General features: G+C 34.2%; 1 protein-coding gene across 2 annotated transcripts in view; it reads right to left on the bottom strand.

The window, feature by feature from the left end:
* Positions 1–2,779: 2,779 nt before the first annotated feature.
* Positions 2,780–20,878, bottom strand: part of PARP11 (poly(ADP-ribose) polymerase family member 11) — a 33,135-nt gene continuing 15,036 nt past the window's right edge. For both annotated transcript variants that reach the window (XM_052000221.1, XM_052000222.1), the window contains exons 4-8: positions 18,509–18,584; positions 14,889–14,961; positions 14,666–14,796; positions 10,080–10,231; positions 2,780–5,578 (exon numbers count right to left, since the gene is read on the bottom strand). In XM_052000221.1, the coding sequence (XP_051856181.1) occupies positions 5,262–5,578; positions 10,080–10,231; positions 14,666–14,796; positions 14,889–14,961; positions 18,509–18,584 (749 nt within the window). In that variant the 3' untranslated portion in view covers positions 2,780–5,261. The remainder of the gene's footprint in view (positions 5,579–10,079; positions 10,232–14,665; positions 14,797–14,888; positions 14,962–18,508; positions 18,585–20,878) is intronic.

Here is a 20,878-nt window from a genome sequence, read left to right as displayed (position 1 = left end):
TGTGGTTTGGAAAGGGTGAATTTAATATCTCTGCTTTTCTGCATTTTGTTGTATGGTTATTTCCTAGTACACAGCCGATTTTTGCCAAGATGCCATATACAGCTGAGAAAAAAGGCATACTCCTTTTATTCCCATTCAGTTTCCTCTAGAAAATGATTACATTTAACTTTTTAAAAAATGTATTCATCCCTTTAATTTCTTATTTATTTTAAGGTTAAATTTGTCTAGTTCTGAGGAGAAAGTTGAGGTCTCCCAATAGTATTGTTTTACTATTTCCTTTGATAATTCACTTAACTTTTACTTTAATAATTTAGATGTTTTGCCATTTGGTGAATAGATGCTTAATATTGATTTTACTTTATCATCTATAATGCCTTTTAGCAAGATGTATGAGAAAAGATTCATCTGGACCCCTACTCTATTTAATTAATTAGTATAAACTAGTTTGATATTTTACATAAATTATATGGCAATAGTTAGATAAGACAGGTTCTTTTAAGAGGTCTCAAACTTTAATCCAATGTTCACTATTTGTTTATCAGTTATAAAGTCCACTTGCACAATCACAAGAATACTTGCAGAGACATCTTTATCCTGTTTTGCTCAAGTTCCATATCCAAGCCTAGAGTAGGAGGCATAGTATGGAAAGTCCCTTAATTTGTTTTTGGTATGTTTGTATTTATACTATCTCCTCTTGCCCAACAAGAGAAACCTATCCATCTTATGACAGAGATATACTAAATTTTACCAAACTGTGAACTGATTCTCCTATATTCCTATATAAGAAAAAAAAAAAAAAGTTCTGGGAACCAGAGGCATCTCAGATCATGAGAAAGATTTAAGGTCCATCTCCTTAGAGGAAGCCATGGATCCTTTAATAAAATGTTATTAGCTCATATCTCTGCCTCAGTGGTTTTTCTTATAGATTGGACAATTTTGGGCCCTACAGGTATAGTTTCCCGGCTTATATCTTATAATCAGATTTATTTTTGCTTTTATTTTGTCTAAGATACAATTGTTACCACTGTCTTTTCTATTTCAGTTAAAGCATAATAGTTTCTGCTCTACCCCTTAATTTAACTATCTGTGTATTTCTGTTTCAAGTATGTTTCTTGTAAATAATCTATAGTTGGACTCTGTTTTCTAATGCATTTTGCTATCAGCTTCTGCATTATAGGCAAATATTTATAATTCCCATTCACAATTATGATTACTAATTGTGCATTTCCATTTTATTTTCTTCAATTTATCCTTCCCTCTCACTTTTGACATTCTCTCTTCTAAAGTCTTTTTTGCTTCTCCACTATCAGCCTTCCTTTATCCATGTGCCCCTTTTTAAAATCCCTTTCCCTTTCTCTTATGTCTTCCTCATATTTCCCTGTTTGGTTGAGTCACATTCCTATATTCAGGTGAGTATATATATATTTGTTTCCCTCTCTTTAAATCAATTTTGATCAGAGTGAGGATCAAGCAATGCTTCTCCCCCCACTGTTTTCCCTTCCACTATAAAGGAATGCATGGAATTGATGTGAGATAATTTTCTTCTTTCTTCTTCTTCCTTCCTCTTTGTCCCAAAACATCCTTCCTGCTTGCCCATCCAATTAAAATAAATATCATCCCAACATAATCACTTCATTCTGGTGTTGTCTATACTGAATTCTTCTAACCACCCTAATAATAAAGTTCTTAAAAGTTCCACATATCTTCAGATATGAAATTTAACCTTTTTGACTCCCTTGTGATTTCTCTTTCATGTTTACCTTTTTATGTTTCTTGTGAGTCTTATATTTAGAATTTCAAGAAATTTCAAAATTTCTATTTGGCTCTGCTCTCCTTATCAGAAGTCCTCCATTTCATTAAATATCCACTTTTTTCCCATGAATGATTATACTTAGTTTTGCTGGGTAGGTTATTCTTGATTGTAATCCTCACTCCTTTGGCTTCCAGAATATCATGTTCTAAACCTTCTGCTTATTTAATGTGGAAGCTTTATTTTGTGATCCTGTGACTGCATGATGTTTCAATGATTTCTTTCTGTATGCTTCCAAGTGCTACTTGGTAAGCGCCTTAGTTCAACTACCTAGACAAATTTGAAAGGATACCACACCTAATAAAGCTCAGGGTGTGTGTGTGGGGGGGGGGGGGTAGGGGGAAGAGGGAGGGGGAACATTATGTCTTAACAGCTAGATAAATGGGTACAAGGGCTTAGATATAATTTTAATTCAATTTTTAAATGCCCTTTTTCTCAGCTGAAGAACAGATCCTCCACTACTTTCCATTTTAGTTCCTCATCATGGTATAGAGGTAGTAAATGTCAAACAGTCCTGAAAAGATTTCAAAAATTAGTACTAAATACATAGTAGGTATGTCCAGAGGATTATTTGAATGTTCCTTTTATCTAATCCTGTTACAATCTCAGAGAGGAAGTAGGCTATGTAGTAGGATGAAAGCACATCTGTAAGATTGCTGCTCTGAGATAGTCAAGGTGACTGTAATTAACAGGCATGGATCTGTTTGGAGATTTTCAAAAAGGAGAAAGGTTCTTTGCACAAGTTATTTGAGATAAGCTGTTACTCAGAAGGGATCAAGTAAAGATAAGTCAAATTCATCACCTTTAAGGATGAATGTGAAAGTTAAAACTAAAAATTCCCCGGAAACATATTAAGTTTGAACTAAAAGGGTAAGATTATATACTGCATGGTGAAGAAAGGGACAATACATGCACAGTCACAAATTCAGCACACATACATAACTCAAAAATAAAGAATACTTCAACAAATTGCGTAAAACCACTTTATTTAGTCTATCAAAATGTCTCCAAATTCCTTACTAGCAACATCTACATTCTGAACATGAAATGTGCTCATTTTCTGAAAAACTGCTCATTTCATCACCAAAAGCTTCATCAAATGATGTTTTCCTACAAACTCGTTTGCTTTCTATCTCATCACATTCCAAGAAGGAAAATTACAAAAAACAGGAATTCACACCATTCAACTAAGTACATTTAAAATATTCTGTTAACTTAGGACAATCTTTTCTTCACTAAAAGGACAGTAAATGGATGAGTCCAGGCATCGTTTTATTCATTGATTGTGGATGATATTCCCAATTCAACTTTTTTGAAGAAAAAAACAATCAAGAAGTAACACTAGTAAAAGCCTCTAATTCTGTATTCAGGCTTAATTGGGTCTGTTCACAACTACAAACATAAAAATTATTATGTAACATGACATAATCTTGCTATCAGGCTTATCCTGTTCTGGATAGCATGTTTTGAGGAATGTACTTTGTAGTGAGAGTTATGTATTTACTGGGAAATATCTGTCATGTCAAAACAGAATGTACCAACGAAAAAAATAGCAGTGTATTCTCAGCAAATTTAGGCAAGATAAAACATATCTTTCCTTGCCTTCTTTTGAAATGGTTACTTTATATAAGTCAACTGGTTAAGCTCAGAATTACTATACACTGCTTTGTTGGGACCCCACACTGGCCTCACAGATAACCTGGTTTGAACACAATTTTGAAAAGGGAGACCTCAACCTTCCACCTTATTTACACCATTATGATGGTTATGGAAGCAATGGGAAAAGCATTCATCCTGAGGTTGAAAGATATGCCTTGCTGGAGAGAGGAAAATGAGAAAATTTTTCAAGGGACAAATAACTGCTCCTTTTGCAAAACAATCTTACCCTGAATTCCTAACGTCAGTAATATTATTTCTTCCTTCCCTCGACTAGCCATCACCTTGTCAACACAGAATGACTGCCCAACAATTCATTTACAGTTTGTTTGCTCATTGTTTTCCTCTATCACAATTACCTTTATAATTCTTAGCTCGTTTCATCTATACTGGCTGATTGGTCTACAAGCTTGAGGCAAGACGACACATGTTTCAAAGTAGGTATCATATAGAGTATTTCCTTTAGGTGTTGCATACACATCCAGTCAGTTATTAGAAAAAGTTGGGGAAAATATGACTCCTGAAGATCAGTCAATGTTAATGTTGCTTTTCACATATTTCATTACAACAACCTTACCAGCCCACACTATGACATAGGGACAGACCATAGGATATTAGATCAGATCTTGCTGGGAAGTGAGTTTTAACCTCAGGCTGAAAATGTCTAATGATGCTAATGTAGAAACAACACCTCAAAGTGTTTATATAAGCTGAGAAAAGTTTTCAAGGAAAAGTTTGGCACCAGCTCTTCCTTATAATGAAATATCAAAATAGATGGAATGTAGAAAAGGCCTCCATAAAGTGGATTTGTGAATTGTACCTAAGTTTTCAAAAGATTGTCCACTGCTACTTACAAGTACATAGCAAACCTTCCAAAGTGCTACAAACTTTGTATTAATACAACATGGAGACACACAGAATCGAAATGTAACTAAGTTACGTAAATCACAAGGGAATATTAGGAAAGAGATAAATCTCAGAAGTTCACAGAAGACACTCCAATAAACAAATAGGGAAAAGGGGTTTCAGAGCAATAAATTAAAAAGTCACACTTTTCAGAACAGGATATACATCTTGTGCAGCAGGATTTGGTGCAGACAGCTCCTGAGGAGCTGTGAATGGATCGTAGGCTCAGTGGCCTACAGTCTTAGTCAATTCAGCTGGAGGAGAGAACACTGAACAATATAAGCAAGTCTGGGCCTTGCAGCATGCTTTCCCAAGGAAATCTGAAACAGTAGTGCACTGCACCTTAGCTTTGCTCTATCAACTTGTGTGATAGGACTGTGGCTATTTCTCATCTGTTTAATCTACAGAGTTTGAAATTTCACTCTCCAGAAAGCACACAAAGCAGCACAACATGAGAGTTACATTAAAAAGGATAAATTCTTACAAAAGTTTGGAAATTACAGCACAGTACATTTATGCCAAGATCTGTATTTCTTCCAAAGACTTAGTGTAGGAATTTGTTAGCCTTTAAATTGAAACATCACATTCTTTTAACAGTCGAGTAAACTTTCAAAACTTTTGAATGCTTAAGTTAAGTGAGCTCTTATTTCAGCTCTGAATAAGCTTCTTTGCTACCTTATTTCTTAAAAGGCAACAGTATCATTAATTTCCTAACTAGTCCTTTGAAAGAAATACATAAGGCCCAGTGAGTCTTTAAGGTAGAAGCCACTCTTCACATCTGTTTCAAAAGTTGGTCAGATTACTAAACACTTAGGGACTGTATAACAGATATATCAATTCCTTTGACAAAGAGGCAAAAACCATCCAGAATTACCACTTAGACAACAGATCAATGGAATTCTATTAAATACTCAGGATAGATCTGATTGGCATCGAAAACGACAAAGATCTTTGGATTCCAGGTATTATCTACACAGCTGTCATATAAATTGACAAAGCTTCCATCTTTGGAAGGAGGGCGCATGTATTTGGAGTCTCCATTTATGTAATCTCCAATTAACACTCGAGCAAGAAACATGGATTTATATGTTCTGAACAAGTGTCGCTGCTGCAAGTTGACACCATGAATCTGGAAAGTGGACCCGTGCTTCATGTCGTCTTTGCAGAAGCGACTGGAGTAAGCGGCGTCTCTGGCAAAATAGGTCCCTTAAGGGAAAAGGACAAAAAAGCCATCATTATTCCAGAGACTGAGTGAACAGGAGGAAAACCATTTTCTGATTGGCAAAGGAGTAAAATAGACAGCAAAACAGACTAAGGTCAGATGTCAATTCTCATGACTTGCGGACCTTTCCAAAGGACCCATCGCAGCCGTGTACCAGGGAGGAAACATTAACTCAGCTCCATCCCATTCCTTTAAGGCTCACAGTGTCTGTGCTGGTACCCTCCCGTGGGGCCCCGCAGCAGCCACACAGGGTAGGTCAGGCAGCTGTTATTATTACTCTTCCATAAACGAGGCAAGTGCGGCTTGAGGCATGGGCAAGTGGGGGGTGAAATCATTTTCTTGGAGTCATGATGCTGTGAAGTGTTTATGTCTCTAATGATCTTGTTTCCTGCTGCTCCTGCTCTCCGGGGACAGTACCTTCTACCACCTGCTGGGGATCCTGCAGTAAGAGGTACTCACTGCTGTGCTATGGAGAGAGAGTGTCTGCTATAAAGAGACAGAGTTTGGAACCAGAGAACCAGGGTCTGAATGCGGGGTAGGTTATTTATTAGTTGTGTCATTTAACTTCCCAGGGCCTTTTGTTCTCAGATGTAAAATGAGGAAGATGGATAAGATACCTCTTCCAAAGTCCTACCATCCCATGATGATACCTATCAACAGTGTATCTATCAAGAATAAGATTTTGTACTTGGCCAAAAAAAAGAAAAAGAAGAAGAAGAAATTTAGTATTTTCATAGCCCTTTAAGGTTAATAAAGTGCTCTATCTGCTTTTATACTCAGTCAACTCTGTAATGTAGATGCTATTATTATCCTCATTTTATATAGGAGGAAACTGAGGCAAACAGACGCAAAATGACTTGTCCAAATCAGGTACCTGATTTCAACTCAGGATTTCCTGATTCCAGAACCAGTGCTTTATGCACTGCTAAAATATTTTACCTGCTAAAATAATTTCAAAAGCCAACAATGCTGAAGAAATAACATTATAGAGCAATTATGGAATTTCCTTTTCTCTCCACTTGCATTATCTCTATCTTCTCTACCCTGGAACTTTGGTCTTCACTCACGGGTTCCCTGGCTCTAATCTTGCTGGGCCCAGGTTTTTCTTGCCATATCCATTATTAGTCTCTCCTCCCTTTCCTGCCTTTTCAACTCTTCTTAATGGTCTGTCTTCCTTCATTAGAATGTAAGCTTCTTAAAGGCAGGGACTAATTTGTTTATGCTTGGTAGTGCTTGGCCCACAGTAAACACTTAGGACATGCTTCTTTCTTTCCTCTTTACCTTTTTTCCTTTCTTTCTTCCTTCTTTTCTTCCCTCCTTCCTTCCTTCCTCTTTCCTACCTATTTGTCTCTTACTTTAAGGATTTGCAGTATTTTTGTCACAAGAATTCTGAGAAGTAGATAGTGTAAGAATTCCTATGCCCATTTTATAGTGATAGAATAGAGTATCTGAGAGGTTAAGTAACTTAATTATAATCACACTAGTAAGTGTCTAAGATGGAATTCAAACTCTCATCTAGTGACAGTCCAATATTTCATCTGCTATGCCTCTTAAATTCAAGAAGTGAAAAAAATTTCCTCTAGTACAAAGGGTATGAAAAAATAATATTGCTAAGATGATGTCTATTTTGAAAATATTTTAAGATTTTTGAAGCCCCACAGCACTGGGCTTATCTTTTGACCCTTATTATTAAGTAAATGGAATGAACCCTCCGAGTTGGTTTTCTCCTTCCTTCCCCAGCTTCACACATCCAAAGATTCTAAAAATCTTTCAGATTTGAACTGGAATGCTTTGCAACTAATTATCTTTGCATAATATCAGAGATGGAAATGACCTAAGAGACCATGTTGTTTACAATATACATAAAGAATAATTACAGAAACAAAAAAATAAGAATTGAAAAGGAGTTGAGATTGAATTCAATATTTTCATTTTATAAATGAATAAACTGAGAATACAAAAGAGATGTAGTGACTTGTCACAGTTCACGAGGCAATCCTCATCTACAACTACATCAGCAATTGGTTATCCATGCACAGCTTAAAGTGGAGGAATTCACCCCCCAATTCTACTTTTGAACTTAATTATTATGAATTAAGTAATTAGTCATTACTTAATTATTATGATGTTTTTCCTTACATTCAGTTCAAATCAATGTCTTTCAATAAACCCACCACATACCAGGCACTGTCCTAGACACTGGGGATAAAAAACTAGAAACAATAAAAAATATTTTTCTGCCAAGTACCTTACATTCTACAGAAGTAACATAAAAAGAGACATAAGAAAAAGGTAATTTGAGACAAGAGAGAGTGCTATACACTAGGAGTATCAGAAAAAGGCTTCCCATAGGAGGTGGCACTTGAGCTGATCCATAAAGAAAGCTTTTTGCTGTTGACATTCAGTCTTGTCCGATTCTTTGCAACTCCATTTGGCATTTTCTTGGCATCCTTCAGGAGTGATTTACCATTTCCTTCTTGGACTCATTGTACAGAGGAGGAAACTAAGGTAAATAGAGTTAAGTGACTTGCCCAAGAATCACAAAAACTAGTTAAGTGTCTGAAGTCAGATTTTAACTCAAGTTCTCCTAACTCCAGGGCTAGCACTCTATCCACCATATAACTAGCTGCCCCATTATAAGAAAGCTAAGAATTCTTCAAGTTAGAGAGGAGGAAGGAATGAAGTTCAGTTATTGAAAACAACCTTTGCAAAAGCATGGAAGCAATGGGTGGGATATAAGTTCTGAAACAGTCAATAGGCCAAGTGAGCTAAAACACAGAAGTAGGAAAATAAGCCTGAAAGGGTCGCGTAGAGCCTGACTGTATTTAATGAAAAGTGAGATGACTTTTGGTCCTAGAAGCACTCTGGAGAAAGAAAGTAACATAGTCTATATGTTTCCTTCAACATTCCTCCACTGCTCCTACTTCTACCCATGCTACTCTCTCTTCTTCATGAAAACCCTTTAAATACTTGAAGACAGCAACCTTCTCCTTTCTTCCCTCTTTAAATCTTATTCAAATTAAGTCTTCTCCAGTCTTTCAGCTAATCCTCATGTAACTAGCTCTCCACTCTTCTATTCACTCTGGTCACATTCTTCTGGAAACATAATGACTTGTCCTTAAAATGTGATGCTCAGAACTGAAAGCAATACTACAAATGTGGTCTGAAGAAGGAAGAAGACTCAACAAAAGGCCTAGAAAACAACATGAGGTTTAGGGGGACTCTTTGGTCTGCCATGTCACTTTATTGATTTATGCAGAGCATGCAGACCACCACAACACACAATCTTTTTTTCACAAACAAAAAATATACATTAAAGTTAGAATTAAGAAGTAAGAGATCAGAAATGCTGTTGTCAGGTCCTTACTTTTCTCCTCATCTCTCTCTGACTTACTCGCATACTAGAGAGAAGCCAGACTTTCAAAACCAAACACAAGGAAAGGAATGATTCTTTCCCGACATTTATCACCATTCCTTACCACCATGCAAATCACTTGTTTTGTTCCACACAATCTTCCTATAACATTTACATTTATACTCATGTAGAATGCTCTCTGTCTCTACAATTGGGCAATTTTAATATATACTTTATATGAAATGTTGACTATGTCTATTTGCACTGTGCTAAGAATGATACAAAATCATGTAATGCCTGACTAATACTTTTTGATGACTATTTTTTCTTTTTTTAAAAAATTTTTTATTAACACTTTTATTTACAAAATATATGCATGGGTAATTTTTCAACGTTGACCCTTGCAAAGCCTTCTGTTCCAAATTATCTCCTCCTTCCCCCCACCCCCTCCTCTTGATGGCAGGTAGTCTAATACATGTTAAATATGTTAAAACCAAATATATATATATATATGTATATACATATATATATATATTTACACAGTTATCTTGTGTACAAGAAAAATTGGATCAAGAAGAAAAATAAACTGAGAAAGAAAACAAAATTCAAGCAAACAATAGAAAGAGTGAGAATGCTATGTTGTGGTCCACATTCAGTTCCCATGGTCCTCTTTCTGGGTATAGATGGCTCTCTTCATCACTGAACAAAGAAATTGGTTTGAATCATCTCATTGTTGAAGAGAGCCACATCCATCAGAATTGATCTTGATGACTATTTTCAACAAGATAACTAGGATCAGAAGTTTCTGAATCAGGTTAAAGAGTACAAGTTTTACTTCTAATTCATGCCTGGAGCAAATAACCTTCTATACCTCAATAATGTTTCTAAGCGTATCTAAAGCTTCTAGGCAGAATCAGTAGCTCAAGACAGTTACTTTGAGCACAATAACCAAAACCTTGAATAAAAACAGCAATAGCTAATATTTATATAGCATTTTAAGCTATGTAAAGTGCTTAGCTACATTTTTTTGTTTGATCTTAAAACAAAATACTTGGTTACAATGTAAAATAGGAAAGAACTATCGTTTGGGAATCAAAATAAAACTGAAATCTTGATAATTAAATAATTACCTTTTCCAAAAACGGCAGCATGGATACCGTTTATCCTCCAATCAAAGTTATGAATGCAGATTGCCTCCACAAATTCACTGCTGGTACCATGGAATAGCATCTGTTCATTAATCTTAGGCACACCCCTCTTCTTCTTGAGCTGAGCCTTTTTCCTAAAAGTATAAAACAAACAAACAAACAAAGCCCACCAAATAGAAGCATAATACATATATTATTTAAGTAATTTTTCTTGAGTAAAATGTAACAGAAAAATGTTAAAGAAATGAATATAAATTATTTGTCTGGTTCTTCTTTGCCTCAATTTATAATAGTTTATATGATTTGTCCTATTTTTATTTTAATTCTTCATGTTTAGTACAATTCATAAATGGACAGATAATATTTAAGAAAATGCATATGCTCCTCTTAAGACACATAAAAAGTATATGCATCTACATATTCCTAAGAGTGAATATTTCATACAAAAAACTGGATACCACTGAGTCATATAAAGATAATTATTTGCCTTGTATTTTGCTTTGCTATATCCATCATCTATGACAGGAATATATACAAATACAATAACTTTAAGTGAAATAATCCTTTAAATGTCATTCCTCATTAAGTGAGAGTTCAGTTTAGCTATGTGGGTTTTTTTAATTTAAAAAAAAAAAGAGCTATATATTATGATTCTATGAACTAAGATTCACAAAATGCCATGGGAAGACTTCTAGAGTAGAAATCTCTAACATGCAGCCTATAACATTCCTGAGGGTAGCCTGAATTGGAAAATACTTAAAAGAATAAATAAATATAAATATAAAATTAAATTAAAAACAAAAAATAAATATAATATATATGTACACTAAATATTAAAATTTTAAATAAAACAGAAAAAAATTACATTATTTAAAACTAAGTCAATATATGGCCCACAGGGATGCTTACATATGTTTTTCTATTTGAGGTTGATCCCACTGCTGTAGAACAACCTCCTTGTCAACACACAAAACTGCATCCTTACCCAGAAAACCAACCCTTATGATGACAATTAAAATAAAAACAAAAAAATTCAGCAACACCAACTACCATATTTACTGCATCTGACAGTATATTCTATGTTCCATACCAGTACTGTTGAACTCAAATACAAGTGGGGACTTCTAACCCACATATAAAGATCTCTAGGTGCATATTGACTCATAAAAAACCTCATATCAATATTATCTATGTTTTACTATATTTTATTTTTAAAATACTTCCCGGGGGCAGCCAGTGGTGTGGTGGACAGAGTACCAGCCCTGAAGTCAAGAGGACCTGAGTTCAAATTTGGGCTCAGACTCTTAACACTTCTTAGCTATGCGACCCTAGGCAAATCACTTAACCCCAATTGCCTCAAGAAAAAAAAAAAAAAAAACTTCCTGTTTACATTTCAACCTGCTTCAAACCACTCTCGGGAATGTTGTGGGCAATAAACTGCATGTCTGAGACTATGTTTTACAAACATCAACACAGGTAGGGAAGTATGTTTTCTTACTTTTTCTCTATGACTGAGTATGGTCATTGTAATTATACTCTATTTAGTTTCATTTTCTTGTTCTTTCTGTTTAGAAAGTTCTAGCAGTTGTATAAATTGTTTGGTTCTTGCTTCCCTCGATTTATAATAGTTTATATGATTTGCCCTATCTTTATTTTAATTCTTCATATTTGCAATTCATTACATTCATGTATCATTCTTTACTGAATAGGTATCTATTTTATTTCAAGTACTTAGCTATTATAGAAATTTCTACTATGAACAAAATATTCACAAACATGAAACTTTTTATTTAATCTTTGACCTTCTTGAGGTATATGTGAGGACTCTGGGTCAAAGAGTATGGTCATTTTAATTTCCCTTTTTTTTCTGAATAATTCTAACTGATTTACAAAATGTTGGGCTAACAGTGTAAAAAGTAATAAGTGTTATAAAGGCTATCGGACTACAGACATAGCCTTTCTAACACTTATTATTTTTTATTATATTTGCCAATTTGGTAAGTATAATGTGAAACCTCAGAGTTGTTTTGACTGGCATTTCTTATATTATAAGCAATTTTGAGCAATGTTTCATATGGTTATTAATAATCTATAATTATCTTTAAAGAATTTTTTATTCATATGTAAAAATTTCTTCTATGGCAGTCCCCTGAAATGGTCACCCAATCTCTGCTAATATTCAGCTTTCCAGTGTAGGAAACTCACAGTTTTGCAAGACAGTTTATTCCAATGCAAACCATTCTAATTTTTATCCTATGGATTGTTACAAGATGATTTTTTTTTTAGTCACGATTGCCATAAAAAAACACAAAAAATATATAAAATGGCTCTGGTAAGTGTAGGCACTTAGTAAGTGTTTGCTAAATTTGAATTAAGGATTCATTATCTCATCTTACATAAATCTTTAACTTATCCATAGATAATACAAAGTGGAAGGGGGAAAAGGCTTTCAATTCTATTGTACAGGTAAGAGGATTTCTATAATAAATAGTTGGGTAAATTTCGAATGATTTGGTCTAATGGATATGGTAGCTGGTATGGTCAGCTATCGCCAGAAAAAAAGGAAAATAAATATGGAAAACAAACTGAAAAATGACTTATTTCACATAAACTGTTGTGACAATAAGATCTGTGATCTACATCAATTCAGGTCATCTTAGACATATGAAATTTTCAAAAAGAAGCAAACCCATATCCAAGTTCTTACAAATCAAATTCTATTGCCAATAAGAAAGCTTTGTCATTACCCAAATCCCAGTTTTTCACATTTTAGATTTTCAACAACCTTAGTATGAAAATAATAAAATTAATCAGATTATCTGAATGACAAGCTACATAGTATATGATGAGTCTGTTCGTATATTTGAAAGTTTTCATGTGAAAGGGAAGTAAGACTTAGTCTGTTTGGTTTTTTGGTAGAACCAAGAGGAATTGATAGAAGTTGCAGAAACACAGATTTAGCTTAGATAAAGCTTCCTAACAATTGGAGCTATCCCAAAAGGATGGACTGCTTTGGGAAGACCTTCTAGGTCTTCAAGTACAGGTTGTATGTCCACTTATAATGAATGCAATAATTAACTGATATTCCTTACAAGCATGAGTTAGATTAGATGGTTACTGAGATTGCTTCCAATTCTCAGTTGTTATGGCTAGTTCAGACTTTTCATTTACAAATGAAGACACTGAAACCTAGAAATTCGTTAATTAGGTTACTATCACTAAGATTTCAATATTGTGTTCTAAAATGAATGTTAATCATTTATTTCTTGAAATAATTTGCAATATTTGACTTTTATTCTTATGTAAAAAAGCCTAAGAACACTCTAAAAGTAATTAATTGTAATTTAGTACTAAGCTTCAAGACATTTCTGCCTTTTGCTAATCAGGAATCAGTCTTATTTATATCCTCCCCAAATCCAAATCTTAAATAACTAATAGGAAATTATTTAGAATGTTCTCCAAAAGAAAATAAAAATTTTTAACAAAAAAAAATTCTGCCCTCTATTTTTAAACACTTTTACAAACAAAATAGATTTAAACACGCAGATGACTGTTTTCAATAATTTAGAATTAGAAAATGTTGTTGATTTTACCACTAGATTTTATTGCCCAAGGTTACTGATAACAAGAAATTCATACTACCTCATAAAAATATTCATAGTATCATTATTTTGGTAGCTATAAACTGGAAATAAATTAATCAGTACTGTACCATAAAAATGACTCTATATTCAAAGAAATATGGGAAGACTTTTATGAAGTAAAGCATAATGAAAAAAGTAGAACCAAATAAAAAATACATACATTGGTTACCATTACTGAATGAATTTGCTAAATAAAATTCAAAATTAACTATAGTAGATAATATTGGACAAACTTATTAATGTTAAAACATAGACCTTTCTCTGCTTTTAAAAGTGTAAAAAATTATAAAAGTATAAGATTGTATGAACCACCTATCAGTTACAGTTACGCTTTCATGTTCTTTTGCTTAACTGTATTGCAGGATTACATTCTGATTTAGTTACAAATTTAGTTTTGTCTTGTGTCAAAACAAAATTTACTGATTTAAAAAAAAAAAATCAGACCCAAAATCATGTCAACAAAGCTACAATGGTATTCTAATTTCTTTTTCAATACCAAATTTCAAACAAGATGGATTTCATTTTCATTGCATTAACTTCTTCTGCAAAGGGGGAAGTTTTAACTAAGTTTAGAGTTTTTACTATCACATCATGAAAATTGATTAATGGTACTCCAAGCAGTATATATAATATATATTATAATATATAAAAATATATTAAATATAAATAAACATATAAAATATATTTTTTAAAAAACTTCTATCCATTGTTAGGTAAATACAAACCTGAGTATCCAGCAGCAAGGGAAAAAACAAGATGATGGCAAAGCTACACAGTCATATAACAGGATTTCCTTTTTTTTTTTTTTTTTTTTTTTTTGGTTAGTTTTAAACATGAAAGTATATTTTAAAGTTGCATTTGCATACCCTTAAACCATGTAGTCCATTATTATGTTCAGAAGATTTAGCTAAGAAATTATCTCACCTGCAAAAAAACTCCCACAAGTCCAGATTTTGAATCCTCTGAATTCTTTTAATTCGGTTGCTATCCACAGTTTTCCCAAAGAGATTAGCAACCTCATTGTATTCATTCGTTTGCTTGTGCAAAGGAATAAGCTGCAAAAGAGGTTTGCATAATTTTGGTGGTATATTTTTATTCTTTTACAAATTCTATTATGCATAGTAAGCCCTGAAGTTTCTGTTCTCACCTGATAGGGTTCTTCAGTATTCACATTCTCCCAGTGGGATGGTACAGGAATAGCCTCGTTTTCACAGATGTAACTTCAAATATAAGGACAAAAAACAAACAAAACAAAACACCACATATTAGAAACTCTCTGTAACTATCTTCCAACTTTCTTATGACAGTAAATTCTGGTTTTGGGGTTTGGGGAAAATGTGAGGCCTCAGAGTAAGAATTTAGTGAAACGTTTCTAATCCAACTTGCAAGTTACAATTCAACAAATATTAAACATCTACTATGTGCAGATCATTTTGTTTGGCATAAGAGATACAAAGACAAAAACAAAATGCTCTTTGTCTTCAAGGAGTTTATAATCTATTTTAAACCAATATTTGGTTATAACTGCCCGGGTTTTTTCTACGACAGAAATGAGATTACAAGGAAAGAGAAAGACAAATTTAACTAAGAATCTTCTTGGTTTAAAAAGCCTCCAGGCTTCCCCATTGTCTAGTTAATAAAATCCTAAAGCTTTGGCTAGCATTCAAGGTTAGTCATAATCCAACCTCACCGGATCATCCTAGCCTTATCTGCCACCTCTGATTTCATATTTCTCTTACTTTATCAAGAGCAGACTATTGGCCATTCTCCAAAAACATTTTGTGTTTTTGACTTCTACAGTATTCAAACTCTCCACCTGGAAAGGCTTTTTCTCCTTACCCATCTCTACTTATTAAATCGTATTTGTCCTTCAAGGCCCAATTCATATTCTGCTTCTTAGAGGAATCCTTTGCTGATGATCTCTATTGTAAGTAATCTCTGTTTCTTCTGAACCTCCAGAGCACTTTATATATCACGTTTGGCATTAATAACTATAAAAATTAAAAAATCCCTGACATGTTATATTCATCTCTTTTTTTTCTGCTTAGATCAGTCTACTAAATAGATAGCAAAAGACAATGATTGTCTCTTACTTATCATTGTATCCCCTGAACAAGTGACTATCATATACCATTCAAATATCTGTTAAAAGATGAAAAAAAAAAAAAAAGAAAAATCTCCAAAGCCCTTTATTTAACTCTAAGAATAATCAGCTTTTAATTTTAAACTGTAATACTTTATAACAAAGATTCTTGATCTTTTTTTGGATTCCTCTAGCAAGTCTGGTAAAGAAAAGTCCCTTTTCTGAGGATAATATTTTTAAGTGTATATAATGCATGGGATTGCAAAGGAAACCAATTATGTTGAAATACATATATTTACATACATACATGGATAAACATACATACATATGCATATTTTTTTAAAAGCCAGTTCCTGTCCCTTAGATTAAGAATCTCTCCACTACAGCATTCTAAACCCATCATACATTCTCCTTGTTAGTACTCAACCCATTCCATCCCAATCCTACCTTTGGATTTTTTCCAAATTGTCTTTAATGAAATAAAGAAAAAGTTCCTGACTCCACTGACAAGTTTTCCATACCCCAAAAATGCTATTTCCATAAATATCATATTTTCTATTCTTAGTTCACATTTTACTTCCAGATTACAAATTCTTTGAAGAAAAGATAACAACATTCTATATACTGTACAATCTCTATAATCACTATTATTCGATCATGTATTTGGAGGTATACTCAATAACATTTAATAAGTAATTATAGTAAAATACAAACAAAAATCCAGTGGAGAAGTGTGAAGTAGAAGATATGTTTATCAATTGAAAAAAATTAAGGAGAGAAAAAAGAGCACATAGCTATTTTTCTACAGATCATTCTGTAACATGACATTCAGCTTAATTTTAAATGCTCTGGGAAAGAAGAGGGGTTTCAATACTTGCGTGATGAGTCATTTGAGAACAGGAGAAAAATAGCAGATTTTCTTCTCAATCTTATTTAATGTAAATAACCAAAAATATTTATCTTCCTTCTCTAGGATTTATTATCTTCCTTTTGGGGTCCAGAAAAGATCTCTCTAAGAATAATTAGGCAAAAAAGAAAAATGTTTCTGAAATGCAACACCTGAAAATAGAAAACTGTGCTGCTGCTATACCACAATGAAAATTACTTGACTAAACAGCCATATTTCCTAGAAGTCCTTCCATATGTATATTTTATTCCTTAAGTAAATGGAATTAGAAGTAACACAAACAATTCACTTAAGGGTTTAGATTAGCAACTACAAGGCTGAAAAGGAAGAAAGGATATGGAATCGGAGTACTTCAATTCAAGTCCTAGGTTCAAGCTATGACAATTGGGAAAGTTCTATTGTTTAAACTTCTCATTTTTGAAATCATGAAAACAACATTTGCTTTATCTAACACAGTGCTACTGTTGTTAAGAGCAAACGAAATAATGAAAGGCATTTGGGAACTACAAAGCATTATATAAGTGAATTGTTATTACAGGTTTTCAAAAGGTCTTTTTCCATCCCCATTCCTGAAACTTACCTTACAGGCTTTAACGTGATTAACAACCGGTTTTTAACTACTATATGATTTGTTCTAGAATTGTTTTAAGGCAGAAAAGATGATTATCACATGAAAAAAGAATACTGCTAGCACATATCATGATTTTACTGCACACATAATAAGTACATAAGTTGTTTTTCTTCAGTCGTATTCAACTTCTCCTGACATCACTTGGGGTTTCCTTAGCAAAGATACTGGAGTGGTTTATCAATTCCTTTTCCAGCTCATTTTGCATATGAGGAAACTGAGGCAAACTAGATTAAATGACTTGCCCAAGATCACCCAATATATTCAAGTGTCTGGAGCCGGATTTGAACACACGAGTTGTTGACTCTAGTCGGTGCACTCGTAATAGTATACTGATTACTAACAGATCTTATCATTAAACAGAGTTCTATAATATGTTTTGTGAGTTTAATGAAAAAAAGAAGTGGGAAAAAATATTTTTACATTCATCCTCCCCACAAACTATGCAGTAATTCCCCCCATCCCCTACTCCATACTTTAGTTTTTTTTTCCGCCAGTAACCACAGGTAACCGCTGCGGTCAACCGCAGTCAAGCACAGACTAGCGCTGAGTAGAAGCGCTACCACTACCACCACCACCACCCCCTCCCCCCTTAGTCCTCAGCAGGGAGCTGGCACACGACTGAGGACAAGTGGGGATCAGGGACAGACACGCCTAACCAAGCACTGATGGATGAGACAGAAACGCAGGCGGGTGCTAGCCGAGAGCTCCTGAACGCAGCCAAACAGCCGAGCTCTCTCGGCTGCGATTCCCACGGCTGCCATGGCTGCGCGAGCTGCACCGATGTCGGCAGCGGCTCCGATGGAGGTCCCACTACGGAGGTCTGCAAAAGTGGCAGCGGCGGCGGCAGACCGCTTCTCAGTTATTCGGATTTTACTTGAAGGGCTCTTTTAGGGTCCTTTTTACTAGGTTTTTTTTTTTTTTTTTTTTTTGGTTGGGGGGGGAAGTGGAGGGGGGGAGGGAGGTGGGTGGGGAATGGAAGAAAGCCACTGAGAGGCCCCCTGGGCTAGAAACGGAGCACTGTACTCAACAGAAAAGTTAAGGTAGGTGTTAAAAGTTAGAGAACTGTCAGACAAGGTTAGGAACTGTTCCCCCAGGTGGGGTCAAGGGGAAGGAGGGGCATTATATTCTGATTCTCTTTACTCTTACCTGAATGCAGTGATGGAAAAGGGAGCTCTCTTTATTGAGCGCTGTTTTCCAGTCGTCAGATTCATTTGCTTCATCACTGAATACAGAGCCACAAAACAAAACGAAATGCAAAACTAAAATATTCCCACAAAGACATTTAAGCATTATAACTTAACAAGGAATTATGATGCTTTGAGAAATCTCAGAATAAGTACTTGGGGGAGGGGGAGGTGCAGAGAACTTCACCTCATGCCCATTAATTATCTCATAAAATGATTACTCAAAGGACTGTATCTTTACTGCTAAATTAGGCTAATATAATAGAGGTTAATTTCACACAATACCCATGATGCTAGGTCCTTCATTTTTCCATCATACTTAAGACACAAAAGCGACTATAGGGTGTAATAACTCTTAACTTTGGGAAAATTTAGAGAAATGAAATGAGAAAGAAACTACAATGGCAAACCTGGTTTGTGTGGGGGGGGAAAGTTCTCTCAATACTTTAGAAAATTTTACTAAAAAATAAAAAGATGATAAGACCAGAGTTCACTTTCAAAACTCAGAGACTTTTTTAGAGATAATAGTTTGCTTTATAGTCCATATATTTTAAATTAAAACCAGAGAAATAACAGAACGTAGTCATGACCATAAATATTATATACAAACTTATTAAAATAAAAAAACAATTAAAAGCACTTATATTTCTCCCTTTCTCATCCTTCTTCTCACCCCTTCTTGCCCCCTCTCCCTATATTTTTTAAGTCTTTCTATACATGGCTACCAAAGCTGAGAAGTGAATCTGAGAGACTGCAAGATCTTGGCCAACTTACATTCTGAATGGAATCACTTAGTTATTCCAAGATGAAGTAGTCCATATAGCAGACAAATAATGTGGAGCTAGACTTGGTTTGGATCTATGAGATCTGGACCAAATTACCTAATCTCTTGACCATCAGTAAAATATTGGAGAGGTGCTGAGATTAATGAATTCTAATATCATTTCCAAGTCAAAATCTTATGAATCACCATGAAGTATTGAATTAAAAAGGTACCTTCTTGCTGAATTCTAGTTGTGCTATATTGGCAACAAAATTATACAGGTGCTAAGACAGACAATCCACACGTGTAACTCTAATTCAATATGCCTTCTTCCTGAATTACAATTATTTTTTGATCTTTCTATAATGCTGTCAAGTTTATGGAAGAGAACCTCAGTAAGTTAGTAGCAGGAGGGTAAGAGGGATGTGACTGTCCCTCATGGGGTTTATGTGCCCTTAAAAAAAAAAAAAATAAGAGTTGATGGTACTTTTATCACCATAAAGAATTTCTACTCTTTGATAAAGATATATACTACTGAAACTGATGGGAAAAGCACTAATAAATGTGCTATATTCTCTGATGAATGATATCTATATAAGTTATACTATGTCAGTAATTCCAAAAAAAGAATCTACACAGAAGACTGAGTCCACCTGACATCTTCCTTCTGAATATTCAGCAGCAAAACAACTCACAATTTTGGCAACCAACTTCTTGTTTATTTTTTCCTAAACGTGTCAACAACTTATGGAGAGCTTTGAATGTGGAGAATGTGGTCATAATTCTTGAAAAAAATAGCCTGTTAGAAAAGGTGGTAGTAAAAATACTTAAATATAAGGGCAACTTTTTAGGTATTTGTATTTTAGATATTTATCTGTTTAAGCAAGTTCCACTACTGACAACACCATGAAACACTACTAACACAGTCATATAAGTCACTACTTACAATAACATGGAAAGAATAGGTATAAAACTGAATTGCATAACAATCAAAATATACTCTTGTTTTAGTCTAGGCAGCAAACAGCTGGCTTAATCTAAAAACTTATACTAAAAGGAATCAACTCAAATTTTCACATTGTATCTGAGAATGGCTATGTGTCATGAATAAAATACAAAATATAAATGGTTTCTAGATTAGCAAGTAAATGTGTGGAAGACCCAAAAGAAAAAGATAATGGTAAAAAAAATAAAATAAAATAATTCTAGTATAGTTTTACATCAAAGAAAAACATAGAGTTATATTTGATTTGGTGTGATATTATGTTATTGACAAGTCACTTAAGTCCTTTCATTTCTTCTCGACAAGGATAAAGGTAAATTTGCTTCTGGTTTTCCTCCTGCTCCTGAAGGACGGTGGGAAAATGAGTGAAAGAGCAGCACTACATGAATCCAAGATATATTATTATCCGTATATCCATATATAAAATGTCTATATACTCAACTGATTTTAGATCAATAGGAAGGCAGATTTCAACTTAAGAGAAGGAGAAATGACACAGCTGTCCAAAATGGAATAAACTGCCTTGGGAGGTTCCTGAATACTAGAGGGATGCAAAGAAAGAATGG

The sequence above is a fragment of the Antechinus flavipes genome, chromosome 5, assembly GCF_016432865.1.
Source record: "Antechinus flavipes isolate AdamAnt ecotype Samford, QLD, Australia chromosome 5, AdamAnt_v2, whole genome shotgun sequence".
Classification (NCBI taxonomy): Eukaryota; Metazoa; Chordata; class Mammalia; order Dasyuromorphia; family Dasyuridae; genus Antechinus; species Antechinus flavipes.
The sequence above is the reverse complement of the archived record's forward strand: the minus strand, read 5'-3'. Positions and strand labels throughout refer to the sequence as shown.